General features: G+C 37.3%; 3 protein-coding genes across 14 annotated transcripts; 1 reads left to right on the top strand and 2 right to left on the bottom strand.

Annotated features, from left to right (window-relative positions):
• Positions 1–5: 5 nt before the first annotated feature.
• LOC110837691 (selenoprotein T) lies at positions 6–5,921 on the bottom strand. 4 transcript variants are annotated; one of them, XM_087349562.1, is made up of 5 exons: positions 5,654–5,921; positions 4,556–4,685; positions 3,954–4,149; positions 3,042–3,183; positions 6–840 (listed from the first exon to the last, which is right to left on the bottom strand). In XM_087349562.1, the coding sequence occupies exons 1-4, from the start codon at positions 5,821–5,823 to the stop codon at positions 3,071–3,073; spliced, it is 609 nt and encodes a 202-aa protein (XP_087205688.1). In that variant the 5' UTR covers positions 5,824–5,921; the 3' UTR covers positions 6–840; positions 3,042–3,070. The 4 variants fall into 4 exon arrangements, with proteins under 4 accessions (XP_087205688.1, XP_087205686.1, XP_087205687.1 ...); XM_087349560.1 differs by having other exon boundaries at positions 3,042–3,169; positions 5,654–5,920; XM_087349561.1 differs by lacking the exon at positions 6–840 and adding an exon at positions 1,171–1,515.
• Positions 5,922–6,752: 831 nt separating this feature from the next.
• LOC147873725 (thioredoxin reductase-like selenoprotein T homolog CG3887) lies at positions 6,753–13,716 on the bottom strand. Of its 8 annotated transcripts, none has more exons than XM_087349564.1 (5): positions 13,334–13,634; positions 13,040–13,116; positions 11,753–11,882; positions 10,141–10,336; positions 6,753–9,602 (listed from the first exon to the last, which is right to left on the bottom strand). In XM_087349564.1, the coding sequence occupies exons 1-5, from the start codon at positions 13,334–13,336 to the stop codon at positions 9,508–9,510; spliced, it is 501 nt and encodes a 166-aa protein (XP_087205690.1). In that variant the 5' UTR covers positions 13,337–13,634; the 3' UTR covers positions 6,753–9,507. The 8 variants fall into 8 exon arrangements, with proteins under 8 accessions (XP_087205690.1, XP_087205692.1, XP_087205691.1 ...); XM_087349566.1 differs by having other exon boundaries at positions 13,386–13,630; XM_087349565.1 differs by having other exon boundaries at positions 13,390–13,630.
• Positions 13,717–13,776: 60 nt separating this feature from the next.
• On the top strand, positions 13,777–24,860 carry eIF3h (eukaryotic translation initiation factor 3 subunit h). 2 transcript variants are annotated; one of them, XM_022080103.2, is made up of 7 exons: positions 13,777–13,904; positions 14,217–14,343; positions 14,449–14,602; positions 16,413–16,580; positions 17,881–18,130; positions 19,058–19,193; positions 24,166–24,860. In XM_022080103.2, exons 2-7 carry the CDS (start codon positions 14,266–14,268, stop codon positions 24,394–24,396), a joined length of 1,017 nt encoding a protein of 338 aa, XP_021935795.1. In that variant the 5' UTR covers positions 13,777–13,904; positions 14,217–14,265; the 3' UTR covers positions 24,397–24,860. The 2 variants fall into 2 exon arrangements, with proteins under 2 accessions (XP_021935795.1, XP_021935796.1); XM_022080104.2 differs by lacking the exon at positions 14,217–14,343.
• The last annotated feature ends 108 nt before the right edge of the window (positions 24,861–24,968 follow it).

Raw genomic sequence — 24,968 nt, 5'->3', positions numbered from 1 at the left:
GCTGGTGGGGTGAAACAAAGAATTGTTTTATTTATAATAACATATTTCCATACAGATTAACATAACAGTACCACTGCAAGTGACATTCTTTAACTTAATCATCAAAACTTCATTCAATTGGTTATAGATATTACAGCAGAAACATGACACAAAAACAAAACTTTGAATTTAAGTTATATACAGTAAAAGGTAAAGTGTTTAATTAACGTCTGTTAGCTGTGCATCATCACAGCCTAATCACAGTGCTAAAGCATTAAACCAATCCTGTAGTTAAAGTATGGCTGGCATCCACATATTACGGAGATCTGAATCCCCCAATTTCATATAAGCACCAGGGAGTGGAGGTATAGCTCCATGCACTCTTAACCTCAGCACTAGATGGAAGTGAGTACTAAACCTCATACCCTGAGCACTTTTCTTTCCCCACCCCCATTAGGGTAGAGCAAGTCCCCTGGTGCCCACTTAATGGATGGATTGGCATCTGAGCCAGTCTGAGGGCAACGGTGAAGAAATGTCTGTGCTCCTACCGGTAATCTAACCCCAGCTATCAAGCTCACAGCCCACACTAAGCTATCTCAGCACTTTAGTCATCCTATTGGTCATACACATTTCAAATAAAAATTTATGATCTTTAATGTGTGTATGCCTCACTTAATGGTACCTGCATCTTGTCATGGTGGTAGGGCTTGAGTACCTCAGTGATCCCAAGAGCTATGCTGGCAGTAGCATAGCTACTGGTAGGGCCTCCCTAGCCAGATTGGTCGAGGGGGAGAGGTCAGACTAAGACAGGTACCCTGGTCCTCCAGGTTGGGGGTTGGTCGTAAGGCTAACAACCTTGCACTGTAAAAAGGAAGATATTTTGAAACCTCAATTGAGGAGGCCATGGACCGAATATGGACCGGAGAGCCATAGAAGAAGAAGAAGAAGAATGTGTGTATGTCTGCTGCCATTACATTAATCTGAATATCCCCAATTTCTATTTTTATTTAAACCAAACCAAATGAATCATTCTTATATACATTTTTCCACATATTCCCTTATTTTTTTAAAATAATGCAATGTAATGTAAAGTAGGGCTGAACAAGAACTATGCATTCTACTGGTGTCAAAATTTAAGATACCCTACTGAAAAATAACATTTGGCACATTCACAATAACCACACTTCAAAGTTCATGAAATTCTTTTAATAACATTATTAACTCTGTACTCAAGTCAAATGAAATCACCTACGTCTCCATTGTAAAAATCACACACAACAGTGATGATAACACCAGAATGCTACATCACATTAAAGCAAACTGTCAGTTCCATAACAAAATAAACACTGCACACCACATTCCAGTACAAGGGAGAAATTTTCTATATGGTTAGTCTAAAAGGATTTTAGCATTCATGGAAACTCAGACTTTGAAAGCTACATCTGTTCAAAGTTGTCAATGAAGGCATCTGTAGATCTCATATTTGTATATATCTACATAGGCAGCAATACAGAACATTCCTGAGTGATCATTTATCTGTAAATACAAAACAGGAAATTACAATTAGAAATTTTGAAAACAAGGACATTTATTGTAAGAATTGGAATCTATGAAGTGCTGAGCAAAATATATGCACCTATGAGAAATAAATTATTAGTGGTATTTTAAGGTGAAGAAATAAAAGAAGACTGGGCTGAAAGCTATGGAACGCACTTGCAGACAACAAATACATGCACATTCTGTTTAGGAAGGGTCATTGCAAGAGAATGCCCAGGAGACCAGAAAATTATATTACAATGGTTCTTTACACCAGAATGCAGAACAAAATCATATTCTAATGATAGCTAATAAATCTCTGAAAATATGACAAAGATCAAATATTTGGGGGGAAAAGTGATAAGAAAACAACCCAGTATTCATGATGAATTTTAACAGCACATTAAATATGAATAATGCTTGCTACCAGTCAGTTCAGCAACTTTTACCTTCTCAACCTCATCAATTTGTTTATTTATTCAACACTATAAACACCTCAGATTATACAGCATCAAATTATAGAATGAATAATGAACTGAAAAGGATGTGGAAGGAAGCAGTCTTAGCCTAATTTTAGTTACTATCCTGACATCCTGCAGGGACTGAGAAAAAACAGGAAAAAGTCAGGTTACAAGCCCTCCAGGCTAAGATCTGAACCCAGGACTTCCTGAATGTGAAGCAGGAATGCTAACCACATGACCACGACATTCAGATTTCCTTTTAAAATCATGAAGACCAAGATATACAAAAGCTATCGTTTTACCCGTTTGTTTCTGTGGATATGAAACTTTGTCTCTCATGCTATGGAAAGAGAAAATGCTGAGAAGAATACTGAGATCTAAAAGAGAGGAATTAACAGGACGATGAAGGAAATTACATAATAAGAAACTACATAATTTGTAATCTTAGCCAAACATTATTATGGTAATAAAATTAAAGATGATATTAACAGCACATGCAGCTTGTAGCTTGTATGGCAGAGATGTAAAATGCTTACCTTAAGAAAGAGACACCTAGAAAGTCCTAGGCTCAGAGAGGATGATAATATTAAAATGGATTTTAACAAAAAACATGAGAATGTTTAATGAATTCAAATAGCATAAGACAGGGTCCAATCACATGTTCTTGTGAGTACAGTAATAAACCTTCAGGATTCACAAAAAGTCTAGAACTTCTTGAACAGCTGAGAGCCTATTAGCTTTTCTAGATGAAATGGAGTTAGTTGATTCACTAGTACACAGATTTCACTGTATAAGCTTACAAAGGGAGTCAAAGATTGAGTTGACAACTTCAAATGAATTATGTGAAGTACATACCTGAGTACTTTATCAAACATCAAGCACAATAAAATGAACAGTGTACTTATAATTCGTGCTGTGAAATTCCAAACCTAAGGCAGGCATCTTAACATGAACTAATTAGCCATTATTTGTCATTTCTCCACTTCAATGAGATAAATCTTCAAACAGACAAGTCATCATCAAACCATGACATAAAAATTAAACTTTCAGTGAAAAAGTACCAACCCATTATTTTGCAAATCCAGGTTTTGCTCCTACTTCTGTTTGGAATTGCAAGTGATTATCAATAATCTGGAAAAGCTCTTGTGGTTGAGGTATTCTGCCTGTTTCAAGCTTTGACCAAATAGGCACATCTGAAAATAAAAAGCTATATTCCATACATGTACAAATTTAATATCAAAATATAAATCTAAAGTACAACACTGACACAATACAACTATAACATACTGCTGATGTTTTGGAGTGATCTGCTGTCTCTTGCTTCAGGTTCAAAATCACTTGAAACTGTGTCATACTAAAAAGACACATTTATTTCAGACATGCAGAAGGAAAAAATTCCAAGAATAAAAAAATCATACCACCTTGAACATGATTGCTTTTTATCTACTGTGTTATTCATTTAGATAAATTGTGGGTACACTAAGTATCAGTGGATTAGGAGTTGTCTTTAAAAGTGATCAAGAAAAAGTTCTAATTTATTTGTTTACTGAACAATATGAGCTGTGGTAGCTCAGTCAGTGGTGACTGACTGTACTGGACGACCGGGATTCGATCCCCGACAGGGGCAGAGGATTTTTCCAGACTGGCTCTGAGGCCCACCCAATCTCCTAACCAATGGGTACTGAGGTTCTTGGGATGCTTGAAGGGAGAGGAGATAAAGCTCCTACTCACTCTTATCCTCAGCACTAGACAAGAATGAGTGGTCAGCGTCACACTCTGGCAGCACATTACCCACAGGAATGGATCCCAGTACCCATTGGTCAGGAGGCTGGGTGGGCCCCAGAGCTGGTCTGGACATGTAGGCTAGAGGAAAGATCCTCTGCCCCTGTCAGGTATCAAAGCCTGGTCGCCCAGTCCGTGGTCAGTCACTATACCATATCACTCTCGAACCCTTTAGAATGACAATATTCTACTCACCATTAAAATATATTTCAAACGCTCCAGTTGCAACCAACTGCCCTTCCAGGGCATTACACAAGAAAAATAACATCATACAGGAATAAAGTTTGTTCTCCACACACCACTTCCACCACGATGGTTCTATGTGTCCAAAGAAATCAAAAATATTCACCCCACTCAGTATACACATTATTATAAGCAGTTTTCCAATTCCCTGAAAACAGAATTAAAGCAACTTAATACAAGCAATACTTCATCTCACTTTCAAGGATTAAGCCTTTTGACTGAGCCGGACAGTTGATAAAATCAAATTGTCATATTAGTCTCTTTTAGTGCTTCAGAGTAGTAGATGGCAAGCCTGCTGCCTCTGCACAATTTCTATTCAATCCTGATTCAAATGCCAGAGTCATCTGTCAGTGAAGCAGAAGAGACATGGTGAGAAACATGCCCATATCAAAACAAATCATAATATCAAAATAAAAAATGTGCTTCTTTCTTTAACAAATGAAAGAAGCACATTTGCCAGTTCTTTCCTTTCCACTCAACAAAATTTAGTAAGAATAATTAATTACTTGTTCATAATTCTCACACACACTGTAAAATAACATAATTCTACTTACCAATGCTTTTGCAAGAAACATGTTATAACCAGGGGGGACATAGTGTTCACCTTCTACTGTGATTTCTGGATATTTTCCATGTATAATATTCCCATAGTCCTGATATGCTTTCTGATACCCACAAGAAAAGCTGTAAAATATAAACATCCAAAGTGTAAATTTATGTGATCATATTATGCTTCAAATGAAGATTATAAGCTTGAAATATTCTGAACTGGCATGCTTCCTTGTTTACCATAAGAGATATTGTAGATTAGTTCGGTACAGGAGAACTGGGAAATGTATCCCTAAACTCATTCTGGCAAGTTAAATAAGAATAAGATGCCAGGCAGTGTTCGACAATGGACAATTGCTGCACTTGTGAAAAAGACATCCTTGCACTTCAACAATTTGAAGATAACTGATAGACTGGTGCAAATAAGTTACAGCATTACATAACCTATGTGGGCTCTAAATAGACAGCGATATTTCATGTTTATTAATCCAGTCAAATTGTACTGAACTGCAACAATCAATAAATATTTTAAAATGGTTGCGTGACTTTTCAATCACCCTGCATTTAGGGCTTGAAAAAGTCTACAAAACAAACAAATAATGCTAACAATTAAAAAGAAGATACATATAAAAGTAAAGTAGAAGAATGTAGCTCTGTAAAACTTCTGTTATTTATAGAGTTGACAAAACAACCGTCCACAATAACAAAAATAAGAAAGAGAAAATAATCAGTTTCCTTGCAGCTCAGAATCCACAAGTGGTTTGTCAAAGAGGAGAACTGAGTGGCTGTGAAATTTCAACAATGAAAACATTTAAGAATCTTCTGAAGTTAACTGTATCAAGCCAGGTCACGTGGTAACCGAAAAAGTTTTTCTCAATGATATCCCTACCAATAATCATCCTCATTATAAGGTATTATTTCTGCAAACATTTACGGTCTCGTACATCTAACCCGCTTCTGACATTTCCTAACAAAGGCTTTACCTAACCCTTTTGACGTAATTTACTGTTGTAGAATTAAGACAGAAGAGCAATGTATTGCTATCATACTAACGTTCTAATCCAGTATCAATCACTGTCAGTACTGGATATTTGAATGCTTACCAATACAGGAATTTTAATGTCGGTCCGATAAACTTATTTGATCCCACCCTCGTCACGGGTATTTCCTTCGTGTCTAGTTCCGACGATTCCGACTGAACAAATAAATCTTTAATTGTGAAAACAGCAAAAAATACGAAAAGTGTGAAAGACAGGTACCGAACTTCCACCATTATTACACGACACAACCACACTTTCCCTTTAACTTCCAATGACAACGCAGCAGTGGTATGTTTTCTACGATACTGCAACCAAGGTTACCAACATAGATTGCTGGTAAATAAACCAACACGTGACCAGGTAGACGAAACCACATTGGTAATTTTAAGCACCTAATTGTGAGCTATGAATTATTAAATACGAAGAAGTTACGTATTGCAATGCCACTTTAATAGCAAGTAAATTTAACTTTGAAAAATACATTTCAAATTTTCACACCAAGATTACTTGCCTTTGAAAAACAAAGTATAGTCCGAGCAGAACTATAAAACACCATCTACCGGTGCACAAAACATACATTGAACGATACGAGGATAGATGTCACAATGGGACTTGAGGTTCTCACGGCGGTGAATATGAATATTCCGGTCTTCTGTTTTTTAGCGCCCTGATCAAACTATACGGCGCTACATTCCAGAACACTGCTATCTTCGGATGTTATGATAATGATTGACAAACTACAGGAAATAATAACACTTGTTACATACTTTTATTTTTAGTTCATTTAGCAACGCTGTAGGTAACTCTGGCTATACAGGTTGATTATTGCCAATCATAAATTTCAGGATATGTTGTATTGCCAGTGACAAGTAAAAGATGTGAGTATAATAAAGTGCTCCATCATACATGTATGTCTTCGAAAAACAGCTATAGTCAAGGGTAGGCATTCTTTTGTACAGTTAGTCACATGTGAAGAATTTGATTCTCATAGAACCATTGTAATTGTACGTTAATATGACTCTGGAAACCAAACAACTGGTAAATACTATAAGTAATTACTATTACATCATATTTCCATTCTTAATGCTTGCACTAATGTAGTGCTTCCATTTTATAGTAGAGGCCTTTCACATTTTAGTAACATGAGTATTACACAAAGCAATAGTTGCAGAAAACAATTTATTCCACAAGGAAACAAACAGATATATACAAATGTGCTAATTCAAGGCTGTTGTTCAAAGTGACTACTGCCTCCATCATTAGGGCCCTGATGATGAAAGCAGTAAGAACCTCTGAAATGTCACTATCTACTGGACTACATGGTGAAACATCATACTTGTCACTGTGAAAACCTGAAATCTCACCAAAATCATAATATTTTGTCTTATTTTTAAGTGGATAATATGAACTTGAAAACCAATGTCTTCTAAATTATATTAAGAATGACATAAAGACATTAAAACTGCTTAACCAAAATTAAATAAAATTAATCAGATAAAAAATTCATACAAATAAATATCTCTTTCATGACATGTTGCAGAAAAGTGGTAACATTTTAAATCTCCAAACTATTAATAAGAAACATCAGCATTATTGTTCCCAGTCTATTTTGCTCACATGATCTCAAGGTGGTAACAGGAAAATCACTTATCATCATTTATCATTACAAATATGCAGCATTTAATTTTTATTGAACTTTGGGAATATTTGATGAGTACTTCAAGCTTTTAGAAATGTTCTTTTAATTCATACACTCATATCTTTTGCTTATGTGAAATACTGAAGAAAACAGAATGAAATTATAAAATCACATATTCCAAGCCATTCATTATTTCAGTACACTCAAAACTAAGTATCTTCCTTGTTTAACAAAAACCTTCAATAGCCTTCACATAATCTGTACTTATATCATAAAACTTGGGAAATAAACAAAAGCAAATAAGTCACACAAAGAAAGAAAAAGAGGTTATACCCCTGCAAAATTGTTACTGTATTTCAATTAAAAACTTTTGTACAAGTGAGAAGCAATGCAATATCTAAAATGTCTAACCTGTGGATGATATTTTACAATAATCAGCATAAATGTGATCAGTAACTCAGTGCTGTAAAGGCAAAAAATAAAAACATTGCCTTTTTAAACTCACTAAATCCAATATACTCTAATTATAACAATGCATTAAATAAATAAAATGTACACTATAAGGAACTAACAAGATACTTACTCTTGCCAATGAAATGATGCACAAAACTTTCCTGATTTTGTTTCGAATATTTCACTCACACAATGATTTCACTTCAACAAGTTTGACATATTTCTTTCTCCAGACCCCATCTTATATTATTTCACATGCATTACCTTCTTTATCAAATGTTGTGCTTGATACATAAATGGAGCTATGCTTTCTCAAAAACTTATATTATATGCATGTAGCTAGGACTACACCAATCACTTTTTCAGAAGTAATATTCACAGCAGTGTCTAAAACAAAATCAGATTGACATTAGTCTGAAAGCTTGTTCCCTATAATAATTTGTAACTGTTTATTCTTTTCTCATACGTTGAATATCCTTCTGGAAATAGTTTCAAGTTATAATTATGTGCACCAAAATCACTGACAGCTAGAAGTATAGAATTCCCCCCCCCCCCTTCTATGTTTCACTGTCGTCTGGTAATCTCAAAGAATTTTCTAGCATACATCAGCATGGACCAAAAGCTGACGTATCCCATTCAGTTCAAAACCCGTTTCCTTTAATCTATATAATGGTATATTCAAAGCAAAGTTGTTAAAATGTACACCATGTGATGAAATACCAGATCTACAATTTATGAGGCTGCGGTCGTGCTTGGATTGCGTGGTCGGCCGGCAATCTGTTGATGTGGGGGGGAGTATTGCGCGTTCTTCCCATGAGTCACCGGCGAATCAGTTTCATCGCGTCTCTCGTTGCGGATTGACGTTGATAATATGGTGTATAGTACCAAGCAACGTGTGTTCTTAGTCGAAACATATGCCAAATATTCATCCTACGGAAGATGCCGCCGTAAATTTCGCAGACGTTTTCCTGGTGTAAGTGTAATAGGGCCAATATTTTATAATAAAACAATAAATTGTGAACATTATGTAAATTTAATACTTAGACCCTTTTTCCAAGAAATGACCGATGAAGAAAAGACTTATGGTTTCTTCATGCAAGACAATGCTACAGCTCACACAGCTAATCGGTCGATGTTAGCATTAAGAAAAGTGTTTGGTGAACAAGTTATCGATGAGTGGCCTCCACGTTCCCCAGACTTAAACCCATGCGATTTTTACCTGTGGGGCATGCTGAAGAACAAGGTTTGTGTAAACAATCCGCACAATGCAGAAGAACTTAAAGAAAATATTCGGCAACTGATTTTGGCACTTACCCCAGAAGAGCTTTGTCGAGTATTTCGAAACATATTAACGAGATGTGAAGCTTGTCTGCAAGCACAAGAAAGTCAGTTTGAAAATCTTTTGTGATTTAAGGTAAGAACAATTAATGTAATAACATGTATTAGTGACGAGAAATATTCGTAGTTCGCTGTTACTAGCGGCACTGAAACTGATTCGCCGGTCACCCACCAGAAGAAAGCACACAACTCCTGCCCACATCAACAGTGTGCCGACCGACCACACAATGCAAGCACGACTACAGCCTCATAAATTGTAGACCCGGTAGTATGAGGCATATAGGAAAGTATAAATACATTACCTGAATAAGAACAAGTTGCTTTCTGATAATCTCCCACTCTATTAAAGCAAAGTCATCAGTTTCTCAGAAAACAACTTCTTTTGAACACAGCCTTTTCAATAAAAAATCAAATAATTAAATATCACTGTTTATGAATTAAATACTGGTATGTTTTATATAAATTATAAGAAATAGCACTATAATATTTATGCTGCAGTGTGCATGTGGTTCTCTATTATTCTGAACAACTCTGGAGGCTGAGGAATTTTTCCACTTTCAAGTTTAGACCACACAGGTTTATCTGCAAAAGAAATAAAATAGTTCATAACCATTTTAATTCTTGCATCAATCATGCAACTTAGCATGAATGCACATGAACAAGAAAAGTAATAAGGGGTTGATATTGTAAAGCATGGAAACCAAACACACATTCTTTTAAACAGTGGAATGACTATACAGTCAGTTTATACCAAATTAATGCTAAGTTAAAAATGATAAAATTCCAAAATATTTCTCTCTGTAAATTCAGTACTGGTTCTCCAATTCAGAACACTATGTTTCATTTTAACAGCAACCATTAATTTATACTTAAATATCTCCTCCTTGATTTAATCACCCTAATAATATTTACTGAAGAGAACAACTTAATTTGGTCCTCATTTTGTAAATTTCTACATCCTCCTAATACTTTCTCTCTCTTAGGACCAATATGCTTCTAGTATCAGGGTCATTTACCTATCAAATAATGACAACAATAATTGTTAACAACAGTTATGATTAAGGGGAAGACTTAATAATAAACATGCAAAAGCTTTAGAACCTTGTCTGAACTTCCTTACCATTTAATGAGATTTCAAAAGCTCCAGTTGATACTAATTGTCCTTCTATTGCATTACAAAGAAAAAATATCATCACACATGAATACAACTTGTTTGTGGTACACCATGTCCACCATGAGGGTGCTTGCTGACCAAGCCAACTGAAGATATTTACACTTCCAAGGATACACACGATCAGCAGCACTTTGACAGATCCCTTAACAAACAAAAAGTGTGGCATATTAGGACATACGGTCGCTTGTCCTTCGACCTGCAGTTTAACATTCTTGCTTTGCATTTGAAGATCTCCATTTTGAATCTTTGAAAATGATTATGAGTTTACAGTCACTTTCAACTATTAATGTTTAGTTAAAACAGCATCAGCATTAAAATACTCTACCACAATGAAATTATTTGACTTCTGGTCAAGTGTCTTGGCTGAATTAAAAAAAATGAGTAAAACTACTTTTGCACATAACTTTACAATACAGTCAAAAAGTCCAGTTACTTGTAAAATATATTAACATACTTACGCCAGCTATATCATCACTTAAACTTTACTTTCTATTTAACCAAAAATGTGAGTTCAGTTACAGACTAGATCAGGTAAGTTTGGTATAGTTATAATTTATTTATATAAGACTGTCAAGAGTAATATGACACACGCATACTAATAATACAAGGTTACACAGATGAATGGTGGGGTTTCATGACCTTGCCATTATGTTGCTATTACAATATCCAGAAGATTGCAGTCTTCTGGGTTGTTGCACTGTGTAGTCTGGTAGATGTCCACCAATGTTTCAGAGATCCATGCTGCCTCCATCATCAGGACGATGAATAAGCCACACGAGCGGAAAGTGCTGGAGTTATAGGGACCAGACAGTAAAAGAAGTTTCCTAACCAGTGGGGACTGGTGGCAGATTCAGGCAACAGGGTGGGAACCAATAGGAGTGTGTGGGCATGTCATAGTGTGTGTGTAAGAGAGGCAGAGAGAAGGAAAGAAAGAGAGAGAAGTCTGAGAAACAGCCCTTTTGTGGGCCTTAGGGAGTCTGTCAGGCCTCCATCATCAGGGTGAAGATGGAGGGAGCAAGGACCTCTGAAACGTCAGTAAACTTCTACCAGACTACACAATGCAACAACCCAGAAGACAGCCATCTTCAGGTTCCATATTAAATTCAATACATTTTAGTACATCTTCAATCTCAGCTGAAACGGAAAAGTACATTTACTCCAATAAAAGGCAAGGGCATTTGTAACTCTCTGCCTTCATGGAAAGTTCAGAATATTTAAATCTTCCACGGAACCAACATACCAACAGGAATTAGGTAACGACATAACTCATTACAAAATACATAATGAGCAAATAACTCAATGCAGCCCTGGAGATAACACTTTATGAATCACTGTTATAAAATATAAGGAATAATCCAGCTGTCTGCTGCAGCACAGTGAACTTTCTTCAAAACTGGCATCACATTATTTCTTAACATATATAAGTCTTGAAGCTTTCATAGCAAATCAATGCACACAAACTTTCTTTGGTAAGAAGAGTTTAGTGTGTTTAACATATACTGTCATATACTATAATTCTAATTTATATAAATAAGAGGGGTATAAATATTTTACATACCAGAGCTCTAGCTAACATTACATTATAATCTGAGGGTGGGTAGAGATCACCTTCTACATTAATCTCTGGATATTTCTGCTGTAGCATGGCTGCATACTGCTCAAACACCTTTCGATACCCACACGAGTAACTGAAAATTAATTTTTTAATTAATTAATTGACTCTCTGGTAGCTTATACACAAGTACCTCCCCTTCCACCTCTTTCCTCGGTTATAGCACAATGAGAGGACAATAACATTAGTGATATGACATTTTTCGTTCATTAGTGGTCAGAAGTTTTAACTAGCATTGTTAATGGTGGAATGTACATATAGTTCTGCACAGTTTTCTAAGAATGGATGATAATGAGATATCTCTTTTAAGTTTTAAAATGGGGAAAAGTGAATAATGTTAATCTCTTTCAGGATCTAGGTGCACATGGTAAGAGGTATGTGTGCTTAGTTTGTGGTATGTTCCAATAGGTGTGACTGGTATAGATGAAGGTGTTGTATACAAAGAGGTTATCACAGGATTTATTGGGACATGAGGAAGAAAACATGGTTTGAGAGATCAAACCTGATTGCTGGGGAAGCAGACATACTTAAAGTTACACGAGTTTCTCTAGTTAAACATCCTAATGGAATTCACAGAGTTCAGCTACAGTAAAATTGGGATTTATTTTAAATAATTTACTGACTCTTATTGTAGTGTCTCACTTTCACATGACATATTCCTTTAGAAAACAGACATCATCATACTCTGTGCTGTAAGAACCTAAAACCTGCTACTTTTCTGTATCTTTAAACTTCACAGCTCTCAGTTAAGAGCAGAATTAAATTAAATTTATGCTTATATTATCTTCAACACTGTATTGGAACACAAGTAACTGATAAAATTCCGAAACTGCCAATTTCTGCACAGCTATAGAAAAAATGTTAAGTGGGAAAACCCCATCAAAACCACAATTACATCCTAACCTGCCACTGACTATTTGGCATGGGGGCCAGTTTACCGTGGGGAAGTTGGTATTTTTTTTTGTCTGGATCAGTAACTGTAAGTAAACACTCAAACTAACAAAGTTCATTATATTTTTTAGATCAACATCACATTTTTGCCATTTTGTGAAACTTCATCATCGAAAGCTGAAATATAGATCCGCATCCATATAATGTTGTGCATGTTCCGTCTGTGGTTACAAGTCTGCAATTAATTTCAGTTGTGTCTGTGGATTAGAGGTTTCATATTTGCCTGTACTTTAAAACGCTTATAACATTTTAATCAGTTAATGACATTTCACCTTTACCCACCAATATAAAATTTTTAACGTCGGCTCTAAATTATTTCTCTCTTCTGGACTTGGTGCATCGTTACCAACGGAAGACGACTTTTGCGAAACAACAAAAACATTTGTCACACAAAGTAAAATCATAATCGTACACAGAAATTCAATACTCAAATAATTTTTATCTGTCATCTCTTTTCACAATGTGCTACCCATCAATGATTACTTCATAATCAACACCATTTTTTCATAGGTTATGTTCAGAGAACTTCGAGCATATAAATATATATAGAAACAGGAAAAACAAATGCGCACAAACCATAGTTATGACCACAGTACATCAATCCATAGCACGAACTCAAACAAAATACCTACGTTCTATTGACAGTACTGTAACCTTGTATTCATTATATGCAAAAACACACGGAAAAGCATGAAGAATGGTGAAATGTCATCCATTTATTTAGCTGGTAATGTTTTACAGTTTCAGTCAGCGATGCTCTTATTTTAATTTGGGTTTTTTATATTAGATTTGGAACTATAATTAACAAACATTTCCGCTATCCCAACTAAATTAGTTTACTAGGTAAGATTTGTGGTTTTCAGGGCAAGTATGAAAAATGCTCCAACCTGACTAATCTGTATGGTTTTATATTCTGTGGTAATATGAACCACGGATATAAAACGTCGACACACAGATAATACTACTCCGACACTGTCTGTAACTCCTGAAACGATCGGAGAGTCAGTGTCACCCTGTTCACCGACGTTTCAGAGGTTATAACTACCTCTATAATCAGGGCGATTAGTAAAATCTTAGTGTAACTGGTTGCTCAAGACTGAATATAATTACAAAGACACAGTTGTATGGGATATAATTGAGCGGAGTGGTAATATATATTATTTGAACCTTTCACATGTAATATGTAAAACAGGGATTGTGTAGTGTTATGGTTTTTCTTAAATTTCGTGTTTTCTTTTAATAAGTATTGTAATATTATAATTTGTTGCTTACAGGGGATTTTTAGATTGATAAAGTTTTCTGGTATTTTAGTAGTCTAAGTTGTGGGCTGAATATGAATTTTGAGGGTTTAAGTGTAGTTCGCCTTCTTATCGACAGCGCTACTGTCACGTCAACGTTGTGTATTCCTGAGAATCGCTCATAGGGCGCATCATAATTTTAACGGCATTACATTGCGTAGGTGTACGCATCTGGGTTGATATTTGGTTCGTGTGTCCACTTCTTCAGACATGGCGAGTGGTCGTGGTTCTACTAGGCGATTGCCAGAAAATGACTCATCTATCGCTTATGTACAGATGGATGGTTTGGTAAATATAGTGAGGATTAATATTAACGTAGTACTGATAAATAACTATTATTCCTATCTTCAGGTATGCGTGTTTTCTTTTAGCACGAAGGTTATGTTGTTTCAGGCCGTTATGAAGATGGTTAAGCACAGTCACGAAGAATCGACGGGAAATATGGAAGTTGCACAAGGAGCTCTGTTAGGTTTGGTTGTTGAAAACTGCCTCGAAATTACCAACTGTTTTCCATTCCCGAAGCCTAATGACGAAAGTATGGATGAAGGTAATGCTTGATTTTAATGTTCCATATTGTCCATGTATGAAGACCCTTTATTCCTGAATTAAGAAAGTATTATCTGTTTTAGAGAAAAATGGGTATCAGAGGTACTGAAAAACTGAGAAAGTAAGCTGAGTGAATAGAATTTATTAAAATTTCGTAGATCCTTCATAGGACTATGCAAAACATGTTCTACATGTCATGGCACAAACATTGTACGAGGCTCGTCCACAAAGTAAGTTTCCCTGGGGCCGTTTACAGAAACAAAACACAATTTCATGGAAATATTTATTGCAACAGATGCAGCAAGTGTCCAGCTATTTTTCAACATATTCGCCACCGGAATTGAGACATTTGTCATACCGTGGGACCAACTTTTGAATACCTGTGTCGTAGAAGTCTGCCGCCTGGGATTGGAACCACTGTGTGACAACCATCTCCGCCTCTCTGTCATTCTCAAAACGCTGACGCTGACCGGACAGGAATTTCTTGAGGTGTAGGAAAAGATGGAAATCACTGGGAGCGAGGTCCGGGCTGTAGGGTGAATGATTAAACACCTCCCAGCTGAACTACTGCAGGAGACTTGCTGTCCGTCGAGCCGTGTGCGGCCTAGCGTTATCACTGACCACACTTCACAGTCGGCGGGAGCTGGAATAAGAACCTCCATCTTCAACAGCTGCAACGATGCTACTGTGAGAACGCGGGAAGTACCGTTAGTGCATGCGCCATGCTACGTCACTGCTCTATCACGTACGCACAGTCGCTTCACGCAATATGAGGTTTGCTAGCTGTGGGACGAGTGGGAAACTTACTTTGTGGAAGCGCGTCATACCTGTTTATAAAACAGTTATAAGTGGATATTTGTGACATTTGTAGTTTACTGCAGTATTGCAGCAAAAATAATTATGGAAGAAAGCATCACCCTTATTACTCACATGTATTTATAATATCTGAACTTCATATTATGGTAAATTATTTTACTGAATAGGACTTAGACTTTTGAGAGCAGGTGATGATAGTTTAATCCAGCATAGTAAACCCCATTTTGATGTATACTGGATTTTATATTCAGGACACAAAAGTTGTATCTGTGTCTTGTACTTTTATTGTTAATATCTGAGTTTTGTCCACTACAGACGATTATAATGAGAGCAAGAATTTGGTGGCTAGTGGAAGAATAAATATTTCCCTACAAGAGGTTCTTCTTTTAGTGCCAGCCATTATTCTAATGATTTTATTTTAGATATAAAATACTCTTTTGCTCCCCATTGAATTTTCCCAGAAAAATGATGTGACTGTATTGAATATGTGTTTTCCAGTTTAAGGTTATTGTTAATTTGTAGGCCAGAAAATTTTATTTTTTGTACATCTTTGTTTTATCATACCCTATATTTAGATTAACACAAGTTTTGCTGTTAATACAAAATTTCATAAAATTCGTTTTGTCAGAATTGAATGCAATTTTATTAGCTGTAATCCATTTGGTCAAGCTACCAAAGACATCATTTATGCAGTTTTGGAAACACTCGATAAAAGGAGTGAAGCATATAGTATTTATATGTTACATGCATGCTTTGCACATTAAAACAGTACACAATTTCAAACACATATAAAGAATTAAATGTAACATTACTGAAGTAAGAAGATAGGTAATAAATAGAAATAAGTAATAATAAGTAATTGGAAGTAGACATAAAAATGGGAAGAATGAACTTGGTCATATTGATTTCTCAGTCTAAATATGTAGATCAAAAAGAAAGTTGATCATTTCACAGGATATGTTGGCTTTGTTACACAAATTAAAATAATTTTCCAGAGGAGTACCAGCTAGCAATGATGCGACGTTTACGAAGAGTTAATGTAGATCATTTCCATGTTGGCTGGTATCAAAGTGCAGATGTTGGAAACTTCCTTAGCTTGCCCTTGTTGGAATCACAATATCATTACCAGACATCCATTGAAGAATCTGTTGTCGTCATATATGGTGAGTGCATATTATGGTGGAATTGTAAGTGTTCTAGCTGCAAGGCACAATTTTATTTTAATGTGTGCATTTTCTCATTTATTATATTTACATTTCTGTTTTATTAACTTATAACTTCAGTTTTTGCCTGATGCTGATAGTCAGCTTTGATGTATATATTCCCTTTATTGATTTATGTTATTAATAGTAATAAAGCTCTTTTGGATAAAACAAGTAATTTATAAATAATTTTATATGCTTATATCTATTAGAGAAGAAAATACTTGTCTTATGTACTGGAGGTGTGTTCAGAAATAAACATCTGCAAAAGCTGAGGGGTTTTTTTTTAGTGAACAAGTTGCTCCGAAATTAAAGTTGGAAATGTGATCATTCCCTCACTCATTTTCAATTAAACCCTGGTCATGGTAACAGCTTTAAATATTTATCTTGGTCTCAAGGGGCATAGTCTTCTTAATTATGAATTTATTTGGATCATATCACTATTATGAATTTCTGAAAGACTACCTAGTATTTCGTCCAGTGAACTTGTGTTTTTCACCCCCCCCCCCCCCCCCCAGTTACATTTGTATTCTAATAGTTTAGGCCAGTTATAAACAGAAGTGAGTATTTTACAAAGGGTTTGCTCTTCCAAAAAAGGGCTTGGGCAGGTAACTCCAAAGGAACAACACCGCTCATTTCCTTTACCTAATCCAGTGTTTTAACGTTTGTTATTGCATGTTCTCATTTCTATGGATCTTATGTATTCATGCAGGATTTTGTATTTTGCATTAATTTCTAGTTTGCGATTAATGTCTTCTTCTGTAAAGGTCGGTGTTAGTTGTATAGACGTATTTATTTTTGTTGTATTTGAATGTATAAATCTTGCCATTTATATTTTTATATGTTGTACTTATCTGTGTTTGTGCTCTTTTATTAAACTACAGAGTAGTTTTCTATTGCCTTCATACTGCTTGTATCTTTTTACCTTATGCACTGAAATCTTCCTTTATAGAGTCAAAGTCCATGGTGGTGAAATAACAGAGTTTGAAAAATGTTTTTATTTCCACAAGAGCTGTAACGTCTTTGTATACAGAGTGTCAGACTCCCAAGTCTATAGGATATGAACATAAGTTGCGATTTGTTGGTGCAGTCTGTAATTCTTGTATAAAATTAAACATTAGCCATTTTCAACTGATTTTGAAGAGAGGAAGGTTAAACTAAAATCTCCATTCTAATATTTATCATACACATTGCAAGTATCACCTGTTCTAAACAACAGTATATATAATGAAATATTCATTTGTTTAATTTGCCCAAACAGATACTCAGAAGACAGCTCGTGGTTTTCTTACAGTGAAAGCTTATCGCTTGACTCCACAAGCGATACAGATGTATAAGGACAATGAATTCACTCCAGAAGCCCTAAGGAACCTAAAGATTGGCTATGAAAGTTTGTTCTTGGAAGTCCCCATTGTTATCAAGAATTCTCATCTGACAAACATTATGTTGTCTGAGCTAGCAGACATGATTCCAGAGGAAGATGGCAGTAAATTCCTTGACTTAGGGACAGCGTAAGTTGCAGTAGTTACTACGAGGCGCGTCCTCAAAGTAAGTTTCCCACTCGTCCCACAGCTAGCAAACCTTATATTGCGCGAAGCGACTGTGCGTACGTGATAGAGCAATGACGTAGCATGGCGCATGCACTAACAGCACTTCCCGCGTTCTCACAGTAGCATCGTTGCAGCTGTTGAAGATGGAGATTCTTATTCCAGCTCCCGCCGACTGTGAAGTGCGGTCAGTGATAACGCTAGGCCGCACACGGCTCGACGGACAGCAAGTCTCCTGCAGTAGTTCAGCTGGGAGGTGTTTAATCATTCACCCTACAGCCCGGACCTCGCTCCCAGTGATTTCCATCTTTTCCTACACCTCAAGAAATTCCTGTCCGGTCAGCGTCAGCGTTTTGAGAATGACAGAGAGGCGGAGATGGTTGTCACATAGTGGTTCCAATCCCAGGCGGCAGACTTCTACGACACAGGTATTCAAAAGTTGGTCCCACGGTATGACCAATGTCTCAATTCCGGTGGCGAATATGTTGAAAAATAGCTGGACACTTGCTGTATCTGTTGCAATAAATATTTCCATGAAATTGTGTTTTGTTTCTGTAAACGGCCCCAGGGAAACTTACTTTGAGGACGCGCCTCGTACATTGCATCTCCGAGAGTTTACTTTGGAGCTGTAGGCACAAATGAGAGGGTAATATTGAAGTGGGCCTTAATTCAGGTATAAGAGAGTGGACTAGATCCAACTGGCAGGCTCTTGTGAACAAGGTAACATTATATTATTTGTTGAATATGGCTGTCTTCTAGGGTGTTGTGCCACATGGTCAGGTAGAAGTTTACCAGCATTTTAGGGGTACTCGTTTCCTCCATCATTAGGAGGGAGGGTGGGTGGAGGCATATGGTATTTGGATACATACAGTATACTGTATTGTTGTTTAGATCTGTGCTGGAAGGCCAGCTTCGCTGTCTGATGGACCGAGTGGATGAACTGAACCAGGAAGCTATCAAGTTCAATCGTTACCAGCAACAAGTGATCCGTCAGCAACAGGACAAGCATCGCTTTTTGCAGAAAAGGGTAAGATTATATGCTGTGACGTGTTGAGATGAGAGCAGCACAACAATGTCAATAAACAGTTTAGTTGTCTGTTTATTGACATTGTTGTATCATTTATAATTGTTGTTTGTTTATAGATATTGTTGCGTTTGGCATTGTTGTATTCGTTTATAATTGTTGTCTGTTTAATGACATTGTTGCGTTTGTTTATTGTTGTGTTCGTTTAACCCGTTGACGTGGTGATTTAACCTCTCGACGTGTTTTTACGTGTATATACGCGGGCATTTAAATTTGAGTGCTTGTGGTTTTACGTGCATATACGCAAGGCTGTTAGCTTAATTTATAATGCCCATAAGTATGGAATAAATAACGCCAGCACAATGAGGTTTTTACTCGCCTGTTGTGGAAATAAAGCTCTATGTGTATACATATGGCAACAGTGTTACATTCCACAGACCTGCACCGGAGAGTCTAAAAATAAACGCCTGACCTGGTAGTTTATAATGGCTGTCCCTTCGACAAGTCGTCCTCTGACGGAGCTAGACCAAATACAAGTTTTAAATGAAGTTTTAGAAGATGAGAGTATAAGTGAATATAGTTCGGACGATGATAGTGTATTTGACATTGATTATACACAGTTTGTGACACCGGGAACTGTCGTGGTTAGCGATAGTGATTGTGACAATGGTAGTGGCGAAATACAGGACGACATTGTACAGGCAGGTGTGGTTTCCAACAAGTTTTTGTGGGAAAATATAGACTCATTTCCTGCTTCACGAGAAGCATTTTTTAATATATGTGGTCCCCAGTTCGACACTGCTGAACTAGATGTCGTGAGTTCATTCGAAAATATTTTCGATATAGCTCTAGTACAGCTCATTGTTGAAGAAACCAACAGGTATGCTCAGCAGGAGATTTCTAAAAGTGCCCATCCTCTCACATTTCGCTCTAGGATTAGGAAGTGGCAAGATGTTACAGTGGACGAAATTTACGTGGTTTTGGCTCTATTTATGTTGATGGGCATTGTGCAGAAGCCTACACTTAGATCTTACTATTCAAAGAACCGGCTGCAGTACACTCCGTTTTTTTCTGAAACTTTACCTCTGGAAAGACTAGAGCTAATTACCAAATTTATGCATTTTGCAGATAACAGTAAGCAAAATGAATATCACGGACCTCCCAAACTTTTCAAAATTTATCCAGTCATTCAGCACCTAAATAACAAGTTTCAAAATTTGTATCTTCCATCCCAGAACATTGCGATAGACGAGTCCTTGACTCTATGGAAAGGTCGTTTGTCCTTCAGACAATACATACCCCTCAAGGCTGCTAAATTTGGCATAAAAACGTATGAACTCTGCGAGTCTAGTTCTGGCTATGTTTGGTCTTTTCTCGTGTATACTGGAAAAGGCATGGAACTGTCGAATCGGTTTGTGACTGCAGAAACAAATAAAACTGCAGCAATTGTAGTCACACTGTTAGAACCTCTTCTCACACACAGGGTGCTCATCTTATAAGGTAAGATTATAAAACCATCTTTTAAGAGGATTTCAGTGAAAAATTCATAATTATATCTCATATAGTTCAAAAGTTATGAAAAATAAAGTATTTTACAGCAAAATTTAAACGGGCATTTAAAAAATACTACCGCCGGAACAGCACAACAGCAGTATATGTGGGGTATTTAAATCACTACGTCGATGGGTTAAATACCCCGCATATACCGCTGTTGTGCTGTTCCGGCGGTAGTATTTTTTAAATGCCTGTTTAAATTTTGCTGTAAAATACTTTATTTTTCATAACTTTTGAACTATATGAGATATAATTATGAATTTTTCACTGAAATCCTCTTAAAAGATGGTTTTATAATCTTACCTTATAAGATGAGCACCCTGTTTGTGAGCAATGGAAGCAGGTGGATTAGAAGTTCAGTTTCGTATGATAGTTTTTAAAACATCCATCTATACACAACCTTGCCTCACATTCACTACACCAATAAATGGATTCTTTCCTTATCCCGTGTTTCGTACACACGACACATCTTTTTTGAGGTTTTGCCTTCTTTCCTGTTGGTGGAATACGCCCCGGGAAATGTCGTTCTGAGAGTCTTTTGGGTGGGGGCTCAACTGACGGATGGCCGTGTACAGGACGCGGAACACCAGGACCGTGTTTTTCCACTAGTCCTTGTGCTAATGAAATTCTGAATTTCAGGGTATCTATGTTTTTGTTATTTGGGAGGAAGCGGTACATGATCATCGCATTATGTATTGCAACATTAAGTAATCGTTTGAATAATTTCATGTACCACTTTGTTCCTTTCTTTCGTTCCAGCAGGTATGGCTGTAACATTTGATCCTTCAGATCAACTCCCAGGATGTTTTTGTTGTAATCACAAACAACCAGAGGCTTTGTTTGTTCTTGCTTTGCTTTGTTTATAGTCACACACATATCATCCTTGTGGTATGTTGATAACATGGTGACTCGCTTCCTGTCTTGCCACGTGAGAACTGCCACATCGCCAGAGTGTAGACCACAGTGCTCGCCTTTGTTCAATTTCTTGTTCTTCACTTCAGGAGGGACATTTTTTCTGTTGGCATGTAAAGTTGCAACGCAGTCTGTTTTCTTGGAATTCATAAAACGTGCCAAATCTGGTGAATTATAAAAATTGTCCATTCACACTGTGTGTCCACGACCAAGAAGAGGTTCTAACAGTGTGACTACAATTGCTGCAGTTTTGTTTGTTTCTGCAGTCACAAACCGATTCGACAGTTCCATGCCTTTTCCAGTATACACGAGAAAAGACCAAACATAGCCAGAACTAGACTCGCAGAGTTCATACGTTTTTATGCCAAATTTAGCAGCCTTGAGGGGTATGTATTGTCTGAAGGACAAACGACCTTTCCATAGAGTCAAGGACTCGTCTATCGCAATGTTCTGGGATGGAAGATACAAATTTTGAAACTTGTTATTTAGGTGCTGAATGACTGGATAAATTTTGAAAAGTTTGGGAGGTCCGTGATATTCATTTTGCTTACTGTTATCTGCAAAATGCATAAATTTGGTAATTAGCTCTAGTCTTTCCAGAGGTAAAGTTTCAGAAAAGAACGGAGTGTACTGCAGCCGGTTCTTTGAATAGTAAGATCTAAGTGTAGGCTTCTGCACAATGCCCATCAACATAAATAGAGCCAAAACCACGTAAATTTCGTCCACTGTAACATCTTGCCACTTCCTAATCCTAGAGCGAAATGTGAGAGGATGGGCACTTTTAGAAATCTCCTGCTGAGCATACCTGTTGGTTTCTTCAACAATGAGCTGTACTAGAGCTATATCGAAAATATTTTCGAATGAACTCACGACATCTAGTTCAGCAGTGTCGAACTGGGGACCACATATATTAAAAAATGCTTCTCGTGAAGCAGGAAATGAGTCTATATTTTCCCACAAAAACTTGTTGGAAACCACACCTGCCTGTACAATGTCGTCCTGTATTTCGCCACTACCATTGTCACAATCACTATCGCTAACCACGACAGTTCCCGGTGTCACAAACTGTGTATAATCAATGTCAAATACGCTATCATCATCCGAACTATATTTACTTATACTCTCATCTTCTAAAACTTCATTTAAAACTTGTATTTGGTCTAGCTCCGTCAGAGGACGACTTGTCGAAGGGACAGCCATTATAAACTACCAGGTCAGGCGTTTATTTTTAGACTCTCCGGTGCAGGTCTGTGGAATGTAACACTGTTGCCATATGTATACACATAGAGCTTTATTTCCACAACAGGCGAGTAAAAACCTCATCGCGCTGGCGTTATTTATTCCATACTTATGGGCATTATAAATTAAGCTAACAGCCTTGCGTATATGCACGTAAAACCACAAGCACTCAAATTTAAATGCCCGCGTATATACATGTAGAAACACGTCGAAAGGTTAAAAGCCGATTGGCAAGCGGCTTTGGAGAGAGTGTGGAAAGAGCTGAGGTGTGAGTCAGGATGTAGAAGTGAGTTGCAAGCGAGATGCTGTTGCGGACAGCGGTGGCAAGCGATAAACGATGAGTGTGGAAAGAACAGAGCTGTGAATCGGGTGTAAGAGAAGTGTGTGGTAGAGTCGAGAGAGTGGAGCCAACAAGAGGTCTGGTCGGCTGCGTGTGGGAGCACCGGGTACGTGGACCGTGGCGGCCGAGGAGCCAGCGTGTGTCCATTGGGGTGCTACAGGCCGACGCTGAGTAAGGACAGGTTGGCTGCGTGTGAGAGCACCGGGTACGTGGATTGTAGCGGCCGAGGAGCCAGCATGTGTCCAGTGGGGTGCTACGGGCCGACGCTGAGTAAGGACAGGTCGGCTGCGTGAGCGGGCACCGGGTACGTGGACCGTGGTGGCCGAGGAGCCAGCGTGTGTCCAGTGGGGTGCTACGGGCCGATGTGTAAGCGAAGAGTGTGAAGATTGCCGAGCTCGGGGGACCAGATAGACTTGGAGGACTGTGAGAGTGTGTGCGCGCATGTTGAGAACAGGAAACAGAGACTCAAAGACTGTTGTTGTGGCAGAGAGTTGACTGTATGTGCAGACCTCTGTAACTGATTTAATTTGACGTGAATAAATCGAGGTTGACAATCCAGGGTCGAAATACCGCCCCACGTTACAATACATTCCTGCATGTCCTTTCTTCTTGTGTGGGCCCTTGCTTCAGTGTTATTTATGTGTTTCCAGTATTGTTGATAACAATTGTTTTACATTGTGATCCCACCACTTCTCTGAAATTTCATCATAGAACATATAGGCAACCCAGGCATTTACCTTAGCCAAACAGGACTTTGTAGGCCGGCCTTCCATGTGAATGAAGCACAGTTCCGAGTTCATGTCACTATAATGAAATAAATTTATAAAAATTGATTGAAGATTAAAGGTACCCTCAAGTAAATACTTTTTGTTCTTGTGTGTTTATCATTTTTTATTGTGTATTAAAAGGTACTCTGTCTTTTTTTAACAGTCTCAAGAGAATGCCGCCAGACAGGCCAAGGATGAACCACCTCTTCCTGAAGAAGACCTGAACAAGTTGTTTCGCCCCATACCAGTACCACAGCGTCTGAATCCTATGATTGTGTCCGGTCAGATCAACACATACAGCCAGCACATTTCACAGTTCTGTTCACAGTCTCTGGCAAAGTTGTACATCACTCAAGCTTTACAGACTGCCAAAGAAGGTAAAGCTGCTCCATGAACCAAGAATTATGGGAATTAATTACTACTATTTCTCCTGTCTAATAGTTTTGTTTGGTGCAAATATTGTAAACCACTTTCTTTCCCATTTATATGAGGAATGTCTACTGTTCTGGAGATGCCTTAGGGTTGTCAGATCTCTATCTGGACTTGTTTGTGCAGTTCGTTAAATCGTCCCTAGTTCAAAATTGTACATGTTTTCCAAACCTATTTGAATTAAAATTTCTGAAAATAATATTTATTTAAGAAGAAAATCTACTGTCTTTTGAGCCTGGACACTTATTAGGAGACACGAGTAAATTTTTTTTAGAATATTATGATTGGAGATACAGTTAATTGTATGCAAGTTATGAATTTCAGAATTCATTGCCGTAGACAATTGTGTCTTTTGTCAGTGGAAACAAGTACTGTTTAGGCAAAGGATAATGTATCTCCATGAGTGGAGAATAAATAAATTGGAATGTACATTGTGATTTTATTCTGTCCCTACTTTCGTTTGTAAGAACAAAGAGGCTTGCAGAGTTATATTCATGTGTATATGAGGAAATGCAGTGTAAAGTGCTGTCATTTTTT

The sequence above is a fragment of the Zootermopsis nevadensis genome, unplaced genomic scaffold (genome assembly GCF_977971745.1).
Source record: "Zootermopsis nevadensis isolate Lab colony 2312 unplaced genomic scaffold, Znev_1.0 Znev_ptg000016l, whole genome shotgun sequence".
In the NCBI taxonomy this organism is placed as follows: Eukaryota; Metazoa; Arthropoda; class Insecta; order Blattodea; family Termopsidae; genus Zootermopsis; species Zootermopsis nevadensis.
Note: the sequence above shows the minus strand (reverse complement) of the source record. Positions and strands in the feature narration are given on the sequence as shown.